General features: G+C 46.1%; 2 protein-coding genes across 2 annotated transcripts; both read right to left on the bottom strand.

Annotated features, from left to right (window-relative positions):
- Positions 1-449: 449 nt before the first annotated feature.
- On the bottom strand, positions 450-6,093 carry LOC125537691 (protein TIFY 9). Its single transcript, XM_048701018.2, has 5 exons — positions 5,805-6,093; positions 5,538-5,698; positions 4,587-4,677; positions 3,347-3,404; positions 450-825 (listed from the first exon to the last, which is right to left on the bottom strand). The coding sequence occupies exons 1-5, from the start codon at positions 5,917-5,919 to the stop codon at positions 738-740; spliced, it is 513 nt and encodes a 170-aa protein (XP_048556975.1). The 5' UTR covers positions 5,920-6,093; the 3' UTR covers positions 450-737.
- A 3,332-nt stretch (positions 6,094-9,425) lies between these two features.
- Positions 9,426-10,741, bottom strand: LOC147985512 (uncharacterized). Its single transcript, XM_087539895.1, has 3 exons — positions 10,637-10,741; positions 10,074-10,538; positions 9,426-9,689 (listed from the first exon to the last, which is right to left on the bottom strand). The coding sequence occupies exons 1-3, from the start codon at positions 10,739-10,741 to the stop codon at positions 9,426-9,428; spliced, it is 834 nt and encodes a 277-aa protein (XP_087396021.1).
- Between the last annotated feature and the right edge of the window lie 643 nt (positions 10,742-11,384).

The raw sequence follows: 11,384 nt of genomic DNA, 5'->3' as shown, positions 1-11,384 counted from the left end.
GATATTTGGTGTTTCTTTCTTCCTCCTTCAACCAAGTAATACGAGAGCGTTGAAGCCAAAGCATTTCCTCTCTGTATAACAACTCATCAAGCTGATTCATTTTAGTGCGAATATGTGCCCGGTCCGCACCTGCTAGCTGTAACTCGGCGAGGTTATTACGCAGTGACTCTATCTTCTTTAAAACAATTCCAAATTTCACCATGCTCCATTGTTTTAATACTTTCATCACCTCTTTAAGCGAGGACGCAACCGAGCTTAACTTGCTAATGTACCCAACTTTATTTGGAGAAACTTCCTTCAGGTTGAGCAATGAAATTCCTTTAACCCTGCAAACAAAAAAAGACAAGTAGAGGATATCGCTGAACGGCCGTAGAGGGTTGCAACCCCTGAAGAAATGGTATATGGCAGAACAGTTATATTGATACAAATGATCTTTTTTTTTGCGAGTATAACGATACAAATGATCTACCCCTTATATAAAACAGTGTTACATACATATACATACATACATTTGCATGAGTGCATGCAAAATTAATCATCTGTAAAAAAGAGCGCATTGACCAAACTTAAGCCACCGCCACCAAATTCTATTGCACGTGTCTATACTAGTGCTACTACTCGTGGTTCCATTTCCACACACATGAATATACACTGATAATCATCGGAACAACTATCTATAATCAATAACCAAGAGTACAAAATGAACATCAAGCTAATCAGTTAAGCCCAGAAGCTAGCTAGGCTGCTTCCGCTTCCTTCTTCACACCAAGAGAGTTGCCGCTGACGGTGGTGGCGCCGGGATGGTACGGACCCATGCGGGTCAACCTGCACGTTTAAACAACCGCACGCATGATGAGTTAGGTGGCGAATTAGCTAGGTCAACACGTATACGTACAACCCAAAAGATTTGGAGTCGTACGTAATACTACAGCTTTTGACTTGTTCTGAGCAGAAGAAGGCAAAGATGATACTGCGTGCATGCATACATTTTTCGATAAAGGATGGATTTTATTAACTCAAAATGAAGTATCAAGTGGATACAAACACAATGAGCACGTATCCGGCCTCTGCATAACTAAGATGCACACAGCCAACACCAACACACGCGCATAAAACACACACCAACAAATAGCAAAATCATATATGATCAAAGCTATGTGTAGGCGAGGAAAAAAAAGAAAGAAAGATTAAAGCGATCAGATCAGCAATTGGCAAACTATAACAATGATCATATCCGCACCAACTATCTCATGTCACCACACGGACTCCGTGGTTCTTCAACAGCAACGCCTTCGCCGCCGTCACCGGATTCAACCAATCAAGGTCAGAATCTAGATTTTCACCCTGAAGAATCAGTCTGAGTATATCCGAACAATGCCTTCGACAAGGTAACGATGTAAAAACGTCGCCATTGCCAGGTATAACCAACTTGGGTCAGCCCTAGGTTTTCACCCCGGAACTCGAGACCGGGTGCTCGAGTAGCACCACCATGGATGTCAGAAGTGTTGTCCCCATCACTTTTCCGCGATCCCAACAACCACATGCGATGAAAACGCCGCCGTTGCACAACCATTCCTCTGCGTCAAACTGTTGTCCATAGTTTGCATCTCCTGTTGAAAGTGAACCACCGGATCTGAAGACTAGACTTTCGGTGGCCACCGCAATTACAACTGAGGTCATACAATCCGACGAGAAGCCGTGCATACGCCGCCGCATCCGGCAAGCCTCCTCTGTGCCACAGACCCACCATTACCATACCACCTCCTGATGTGCAACCAAAGTGGTCATCGCCGAGATCAACTCCAAATCGTCGCCCCACTGCCAGCCACCACAAGGGCTTTGCTCAGCGGCACACTTGCAGCGACGACCGGCGAGGAGAGGATGCATCGAGGAGACGGAGCTGGTGGCGTCGGTCTGGAATAAAGACGAGCAGGGCGTGATTCAGTGGCCCAAGAGCTCGTCCGGCAACGACGGGAAGCAGCCCACGGCGGCAGCTGGCGAAGCGTCATGGGAGGAACTAGATCCATGAGGACATTCAGTTCAGCCGCCCGGCCCTTGCCTTCACCCACTGCTCGAGATTCTGATTCGATCTGGAGCTCGATGCCGGAGACAGCCCACGTATGCGGGCCCGTGATACCCACTGCAGGCCATATGTCCATCCGGAGGTCACTCGTCCTTGAGCATCCTCCCGCTGAGCGGCCTCGACGTCGCCATGCAGTTTCCGGTCGATTGCATCCAAGCAACAGGAAAGGATATGCTGTTCGTCACGCCATGCGGAACAAGTCATCAAGTAGGAAGGAGACGGCTGCTGGGAGGGAGCTCCGCGTCCAAGAAGGCAAGCCCGCCGCCACCGCGGCAAACGCCGGCGGCGACGACGGCGACGGTTGCTCCGGTGAGGAGGGAGGCCTGGCGGCACAGATTGGGATCTCCCGGGTCGCCCCTCCCGAGCGACACGGGAGTTGGTTGTTCCACCAAATCCTGCTTTGCTCGATTTGGGTGAGCAGATCAATCGTGGTGTTTGATTTGGTAGGTGTCGGTCCATCAAATCGGTCGTCGATGTCGATACAGATGTCACCGTCAGTCAACTATGTATGCGCATGCTGCTAGGTTCATTACGACCGCTGTCGATCGCACCAAAAACGTGGTCTCCGATCCATCAAGATCGTTCAAGGACCCACACGGTTTCAACATTTTTCTCTCTCCACGTGGAATGTTCAAAGAGAGCAACTAGTCCTGATATCCTACCTAATATCAGTATCATTTTTTCTCTCTAATAAATATCAACGTCAATTGCACGTACTACGAAAAAAATATATGCCATAGTTTTTTCTTTTGCTTTCAAAAACAAGAAACTACTACTTCCTCCGTTCCTAAATACTCCCTCCATTCTAAAATATAGTACGCCCGCGCTTTCCGAGGTCCAACTTTGACTATAAATTTAACCAACGAGACCAACTGCGACGGGAGAAAAAATTATATAATTGTAAACTTCATTTGAATACGAATTCATTAATATAATTTTTGCTCCCGCCGCAATCGGTCTTGGCAGTTAAATTTACGGTCAAAGTTGAAGCACGGGATAGAGGAAGCACTACATTGTAGAATGGAGGAAATATAAGTCTTTATAGAGATTTCACCATAAACCACATACAGATGTATATAGATGCATTTTAAGTGTAGATTCATTCATTTTGTTCCGTATGTAGTTCACTTAGTGGAATCTCTACAAAGACTTATATTTAGGAATGAAGAGAGTATTACTTTTAACTTATGGTTTTGTTCCATCGACAAATTGATATTATTTGGCCAAAACATAATTCCAATATATACAGTTGTATTTATTTACCTCTCTTTACGCTTCACGAGGAACTGCTGCAACGATTTTGTTCTTGCCAGTGGTATGTCTGCAAACATGAATATTAGAATTGTAAGCAACGACTTTATCAAGTGTCCAACGAACTCTTTTTCTTTTTTACTTATTACAATTTTTTGTTTGCTCATGATGAGTTATTATTTAACGGAAATATTAACGCCTATACGTGTGGGCGTTGACCATCTCAGACCACACGCATCCATCACTTTTCAGTACTATATGCATGAATCTTGACATAATCTAGCTGATTTTTTGTGCCACGTAGGACAAGGCGTGTGTGTGGTGTGTGACATAGTTCGCCCACACATTCATTTTACCACACGGAGGGGCCGGTGTGTGTGCGTTTAGCAGTTCACCCACACACCAGTTTCCAGTCACGCACAAGAGCTGGTGTGTGGGCATTTGCCATCTCGCCCACACGCCCGTCTCCTCTCCCACACGTAAGCTGCTAGTTGCCATGTGTTTTTGCAGCGCACATGGCAACTGCCTCTAGTGTGCTTTATAAGCAGGTGACAACTCTTTTTTTACCCGAGTTGCCATGTGTTTTTGCAGGGTACACGGCAACTGCCTAGTGTGCATGTAAGCAGATGGCAACTGCTTTTTACCGAGTTGCCATGTGTTTTTGCATGGTACATGGCAACTGCCCCAACGTGCACGTACATGGCAACTGCCCTAACGTGCACGTAAGCAGATGGCAACTCTTCCTTTTTAGATGGCAACTGCCCTAGCATGCTTGTGAGCACATGGCAACTCTCTCAACTGCCTAGTGTTAGTATGTGGCAACTTCTAAAGTTATGAAATCATGGCAACTACATTAGATCAGACCATACATGGTAACTGCAGTTGAGCAACCATGGCAACTGCAGTTGTCCGACATGGCAACCGTAGTTCAGCGACATGACAACTGCAGATAAACGAACATGGACGAGGGTCTGGACCATGGCAACTGCGGGCGCGCGGTGGGCATCACGCGTCGCGTGCGGGACCAGAAGGGTATGAGGCCTGACATACGGGCGTGTGGGCGTTATCAACTTCGTCCACACACACGCGTATGAGAGGGTTCAGAAGGGAAAAAAGATGTGTGTGGGCATTAGTTGTTTTGCCCACACGTAGGTGTGTGGGCTGGTTGCTGTTCATGTCACACGAGGCGTGTGGCACAACTATCCGATACACCGCACGTGTGGCAGTTATCGGGACCTTTATTTAAACAAACCTTTGCTTGAATTTCCAACAGGCGTATTGTTGCCAAGGTCACGCCTTTCTGCCATCTTTACGTCCCTCGCCATCTGCATTATAGCCTCTGCCTGTCAAAATATTTGGTAAGATGTCGAAGGCAACATTAGTATATGAATTTGATAATATACATCTCCTGCATCTGCTTACTTTTATATGCATACCTTAATTCTCTCTAATCAAAAGAAATATGTAAGTTCATTTTTGGAAATCTGACATCGGACTAAGTGCTTTAAGGTACATCTGACAACAACAATTATTGTTTTGAACAGTTTACATGCGTACCGAATGTATGCATCTAAATATACTAGTAACAAACTATCTTGTATGATACTACCTCTATTCCTAAACATAAAATGTTTTTGCAGTCAAATGTAAGTGGTATTCAAGACAACCATCTGATTCCCACTTCAACTCACTAAAATCTGCAGTGAAGGTGTTTTAAAATTACCCATTTTTCACACTGCAATTATAGGTGACCTAAATAGTTAATCCCTACTGTCTCAGTTCTCTTAACATACACATATGCCACCTCATCATCTCACTAATTATTATTTTTAACATGCATGAGAAATGATATGTATATTCTCACTCAACACGCACACATCTTAACCCACCACACATCACCTCACCAATCAGGCTACTTATATCTCTCTTAACATGCATGGGAAATGCTACTTATGTTGTATATATATCTACAACTACATAACAAGCACATACAATATATTATATCTATATTGATTTTCATTCAAATTTCATCAAAAAATATTACAACCAATCCTGACAGCAACGCATCGAGTATCATCTAGTTAAAAAAAGTTATAGGCATCACCTTATGGTCAAAGTTAATTAGTGAGGGTCGAAGTTGAGAGTCTAACGAAGAGAAGAGTAATATGCAAATGAAGCTACAGGCGCGGAGATTGATAATCACCTTGTGGTGGGAGACATCGAAGATGGCAACGGAGCCGTTGTAGAAGACCGTCATGGGACTGGGAGCCGCTGGCGGCTCTTCCGTGGTCGCCGGCGAGCGGGCGACGACGACACGGCGCAGCAGCTGGGGGTCTATCCTCGCTATAGCGCTCGTCTCCATCCCTGCCCGCACGCATCCATGCAGTTCCAGTCAGCATTCGCGCGCGCATACACAGACACACAAGAGGCAGGGATAAACTAGAATAATCTGACATTCGGAGTTTCGGACCTCGGATGGACGACAAGGCGGAGGAGGAGCCGGTGCTCTTGCCGTGTTGTTCGCTGGGGGCAGCGGCGCGGAGGCCGAGGAAGTCGAGCTCCACCGGCGGCGCTCTCGACGACATGCTCGATCCCAAGCTCGAGCACGTAGAGTAGAGGGGGTATGGAGGCGCTCGTCTGGCGTGGCTATGGCCTATGGGCAATGAGCGGAGTTGTTACGTTCGATCGGGAGCGCGAGGCCTAATATATATAGAAAAAAACGAGAGCTGCGGGCTACTGGTCGCCGGTGTGGAGCTACCGCTGCATGAGCTCACGACCCATGTCGTCGTCGCCGCGCGTCTCTCAAATTAAGTCTCATTGCTCGGCAGCGCAGGTCGGAACGCGCGAAAAGATGGCGATCGGCGAGAAAGCGACCGACCCACCCTCCGTCTCCGTCGGCACCACTAACCAATTTGATTTACTAGGTGGTTGAAGGAAATAATGAGATGGAACCTCCACTAATCGGGCGCCGCGTGTGGTGCCAACCACTCCAACAGCTCGAGACGAGTGGGAATGGGCACACGCGGACTCTACGGCCTGCGTCGGAAGAGGCGTGTGAAGTGAACGGGGCACGCGGCTGATGGGGACGCAAAGGAAATGAAAATTAAGCCACGAGCGGAAATTCATTCGGTTGCTTCCTGGCGGAGCAACTTCCCACGCCGGTGCCCGGTTTGAGCCGACAGCGTGCGCCGCGGGCTGCTCTGGTCCACGGGCATGGATGGACGAGTCCCTTTCTTTCCCTTTTACCAGGTCCAGGAGTAGTGTGGCCGATTCAGTGTTTCTTCTGCACCGCTCCTGCTGTGCCTTTGGGCTTGTTTCGGTGCATTTAACATGTGATCCTCGCATCCTGCTGTTCGCAGGAAATGAGAAGGGGGGGGGGGGGGGGGGGGGGGGGCGGCAAAGGAAAAACGCATGTGGATATGGTGTAACCTTCGTGATTCTCTAGATCCAGCTTGACGCGTGCATCCAGTATATGGCTGCTATATTTAGGTCATGTGGGTTCACAAGTTTGGTTTTGGTTTGTGCTGTGTTTCTTTCTTTCTTTTTCCTGTGTATACCTTGTATATTGTATTTGTACACTTCGTGTACCCTTATGTATATATATTACAAGTTTTAGAGTGGTTGGGCTTTTTTAGAACCGTTCGTTGATGTCGATCTAACGGCAGACAAATACGAAGTACTGGGTAGTACTCCGATGAAAGTACGCGAAAGTACTAAAACGAGTGGGGCCGGTACTCGTGACAAGGTGGGGACGCGTTTTAATCTAGGGGCAGTTTAGTCCTAGGAAAATTTGCACGCGCCGCCCCTCTCGTCGAATGAATAACCGCCGCCATGGTGCTACACATTCCATAATTACTCATCGGCGGCCATCTCCTCCCTCTCCTCCATGTCCACCGCAGTCATCTCCTCCTTCTTGCCGCTGCAACTTCGCTCCACTCAGGCAACCCCCCCACCCACCCCCACCCCCTCTTCCACGGCAGATCGAGCTGATGGCCGGCGGCGAGAACACCGACTTCGTGCAGATCGCCGGCGGCGACCAGGTCAAGTTGGCCAGGTTGAGAGAGATCCGTTCTTGATTTGACAACACAAGGCAGATGAGCTGGACGGCAATGGCCACTCTCAAGAATTTGACGAAGAAGGAGAGGGCAAAGCTTTTCCCCCAGCCCGCGCAACCGATTCAGAAGATCGAGATCCTCCTCTGGGCGATGGAGCAGGCCAATTCGTCCAGCGAGTGGACCAGGCGGAGGTGGTGGGCGTTCAGATCCAGGGTAGAGCATCCACTTGATCAGGAACCCACCGTGCACGAGGTGCCGTTGCAGATTGTGCAGCCTCCAACCGAGTCACCGGAGACTTCGAAGCGCAAGATGAGGAGGACAATGGTCGCGACCTCGCTTCCCCGCCGTTCTCCACGCTTCCCTCGCCGCTCTCCTCGTCTGAACGGCGGCGGTAGCTATGTTTAGAGTAAGCTTCCCCACTCCTCATCTTTTTACTGCTCGTGCTTACATCGTGGTGATACTGATCATAATAGTTCAGAGAGGGAAGGCTAGATGGCATTTTAATCTCAATGAATTGCATGAACATTTGAGTACATGGATTTGGAGGATGGATTATGATGTATGTGAACCCTAGGCATCATATGAACCCTAGGAAAAATTAGTAATGTTGTAGTGGTAGACACTGAAATATTTCGGTACACACCGGTAGGTACTGAAATATTTCGTTACTGCCCTAGGCAAAATTTGTAATGTTGTAGTGGTGGACATTGAAATATTTCGGTACACACCGGTAGGCATTGAAATATTTCGGTACTGCCCTAGGCAAAATTTGTAATGTTGTAGTGGTGGTAGACACTGAAATATTTCGGTACACACCGGTAGGCATTGAAATATTTCGTTACTACAATTTCAGTACACACCGATGCACACTGAATTATTTCACTACTGCAGTTTCAGTACACACCGGTACACACTGAAATATTTCAGTACTACAAATTCTATACAAAGTTGGCATTTTGTCATTTATGTGTGAATTAATCCATGCATCATATGGCCTAACTTTGTACATGAGTTTGGGTCAATTTCATGTCTATTTATTGTTAAAATTATTGTCATGCCATGAAACACAAGACAAGTCACTGACCCAAGCTTGCAAAGATGCCATATCAATGTTGCTGATATGAAATATGCATGTTTTCACCTAGTCTTGTGTCTGAATTAAAACTGAGCATTTTTTCTTGATGGTATCCATGGATCTAGAACTCCTATGAATTTGCTCATGTTGGATGTTTTGTTCTCCATCATTTGTACTAGCATTCCGTGCGATTAGATGCCATGACAAGACCCCTGGCATATTTATTTTCTTGCCTTCAACATCACATGTGCGTTTTGCAGGAAAAAACCTGGAGTTCACCAGGTTGGCTGAAGTTGTGAGGCTGGGAGGCTGATGGTGCTGCTACTGGCTGATCCTTCTTCTTTCAGTTTTTGTTCGTCATTTCTCAAGCCATTGGACCAGTGCTACTTCCCTATGTGCTGTTAATGTATTAAGTAGTTCCTTCGAATTTGTAGTATTAGTTAGTTTGAATGTGGAAGTACCTTAATTTGTAGGAACGAAATGTTGCTATGTATGACCAAGGGTTTCATACCTTAATCTTTGGATAATTAATTATGTGAACTATTGGATGTGGCGCATAACGAAACGCCTCTACCATTGATACTAGTTCAACATGTCGGTCCAATTAGAGACCAGCCACTACCATATAGAACAGTTAGCATTTCATACTACAACCTGACACGTACAAAACATCACACAGTGGAAGCACATCCCTAAGCACCTTGCATTGTACAAGGTCTTAGAGGCAAGCCTCTACCATATATAACAGTTACCATGTCACACTACAGCCTATAAAACATCACACAGTGGAATAATCATAGCTAGTAGAGCATTAGGTACCAGTTAATAATAGTTGCAATCCATCACAAGCAATAGTACCTAGATATGAGTAGATATAGGTACGGTAATACACGACAAGTACTCGCAAACAAGAGCTAACATAACAAGTTCATTTCAGATTGATACATGGCCCACCGCAGTTCTAAATGAGGTGGATGGTGATCATCATCCTCAAGTCATGGCGACGGGTGTTCGCAACAGTGAGTAGGATGGCCTGTCCTACCCGAAGATTCTTGGCACGAAGGAACTTCTTCCACCCTGCCCTGCTCAAGACAGTGCGACCGTCTGTGTCCACTACATAGGCACAGCTGGTGATGGAGCCCGTTCTGGTAAGGCGTAGTCCAGCAGCCATGCCTTCTTTGTCCGGGTCGATGCCACAGCTATCAAGTAACCTCTTAGGTAATTTCTGAAAACAGTTGACATGATCATATACATTAGTGGAAATAGCAAAACAGTTCACATGATATATGATCATGTCACATGCAATTATCAACAAAGCATACACTTGAAGACACATATATCATTGGATTCAACACTGAGCATATATATCATCACATCAGTACACTATACGCCAAGCATCAAATTACTACAGTAATTAGGCATATCATTAGATTACTGCGTACACTAAGCATATCATCGCATATTACTACACTACATGCATGTCATAAAATTCTTCACTAAATGAATTCTAAACTAGGCCTCTCATCACAGTACTACAACATGCATATCATATGAACTACTACACTAACTAAGCATGTATATCATGTAATTACCACACTAAGTAACATACCATGATATGCCGTTTAACATTCGTCCTTGTGAGGCGGGTCACGAATGGCTTCCCTAGGTAGTCTTCACGTAGCGGAAGCATGTCCCAGAGGTTGCCGATTTCCTCGTCGCCCAGTCTGAGTCCTTGGGCATACAGGTATTCAACAAGTGGGTTCTCATCATCATCAGAATCGTCATCATCTGACTCAGCACCATCTTCCTCCTCATGAATTTCATCCTCACTATCCGGAATCAAATTTAGATAGATAACAGAAATCCTGGGCCTATCTTTTCTGAAGGAGAAGCTGATCAATTCACCCCCACTAAGACGGTTGCGGGCGATGAAACGATCCCAATCATCTCCTCCTATCTGGGTTATCTTTCGCCCCTTCTCGACCTGCATAGTGTATGGGCCCCCAAGAGCATCGAAGGTCACGGTGTCTGCGACGAGCTCATTGAATGCCAATCTCACATTGCATGGTACGATCTATGTAAGATAAAAACAAATAACACACACAATACATTAGTGGAAATAGCAAAAAAACAAAAAGAATGTACTGTCAGAAGGTTCATATAAATTGTTACCGCTGCAAAAACAAAAGAAGGCTGGAAGTAGATGCCGAACAGCGTGGCAGTAGAAAGGCTGGTCCGGCACCGTGAGTTGCAGCGTCCACATTGTGCTTCCTCCATTCTACACAGAACGTGTTGAACTCTAAGTTGAATTGTACATAGTACAATACAAAGATCATACATATAATAAATCATAGTGATAACCTATACTGGCAATGGCCAATCAATCTATTTTCTATCATCTACGTAATAAAGCAATGCCAATGACAATGGCAATGCCCGTCTCATCTAAACCTGGGAATAGTTCGGCAATCCAAACTAAAACCAGTCCAATCCACAACACACATCAAAACCAAACCAATCCAGATATTTTCATTTAGAATCTAGACCAAACCGAACTATACATGCTCGTCATCCAACCCAGTCCAAACCGTTTTCAACTTTTGGATTGAATCCAAAGGTTCAAACCATGGACAAAGCCATACGCGAGGGCACGTCATGAATCTAGATCAGACATGGCGTCAAAGCTCGAGAGAGGCGACGAGCTCCGGCCAGCAACAGCGGCTCTTGGATTTGAAGCAGTAGTAGGTGGTAGTGGTGGCTCAAACTAATTGATTGATTTGGCCTCAAACCATAGAAACCAAATCAAGATCCAATCCAAAAACTAAGTTTCAGGCCAAACCAATCGGCTCAAATCCGCCTCCGTAGGGAGACGCGGTTGGGGAAGGGAAGAAGAGGGGAGATCTCACGTACTTGCCGGAGT

This window comes from Triticum urartu, chromosome 2A (genome assembly GCF_056163025.1).
Source record: "Triticum urartu cultivar PI428250 chromosome 2A, HENAU_Tu73, whole genome shotgun sequence".
Classification (NCBI taxonomy): domain Eukaryota; kingdom Viridiplantae; phylum Streptophyta; class Magnoliopsida; order Poales; family Poaceae; genus Triticum; species Triticum urartu.
The sequence above is the reverse complement of the archived record's forward strand: the minus strand, read 5'-3'. Positions and strand labels throughout refer to the sequence as shown.

Bases quoted from the DNA above. Each gene is read 5' to 3' on its own strand.
- LOC125537691 (XM_048701018.2), bottom strand. From the start codon at position 5,919: ATGTCGTCGAGAGCGCCGCCGGTGGAGCTCGACTTCCTCGGCCTCCGC. The intron at 5,699-5,804 runs GTCCGAAACTCC...GCGTGCGGGCAG, and splicing joins CGCCTTGTCGTCCATCCGAG to GGATGGAGACGAGCGCTATA. The intron at 3,405-4,586 runs GTTTGTTTAAAT...TCATGTTTGCAG, and splicing joins TGTTGGAAATTCAAGCAAAG to ACATACCACTGGCAAGAACA.
- LOC147985512 (XM_087539895.1), bottom strand. From the start codon at position 10,741: ATGGAGGAAGCACAATGTGGACGCTGCAACTCACGGTGCCGGACCAGC. The intron at 10,539-10,636 runs GTAACAATTTAT...TATCTTACATAG, and splicing joins CTTCTTTTGTTTTTGCAGCG to ATCGTACCATGCAATGTGAG. The intron at 9,690-10,073 runs GTATGTTACTTA...AACTGTTTTCAG, and splicing joins ATGTTAAACGGCATATCATG to AAATTACCTAAGAGGTTACT.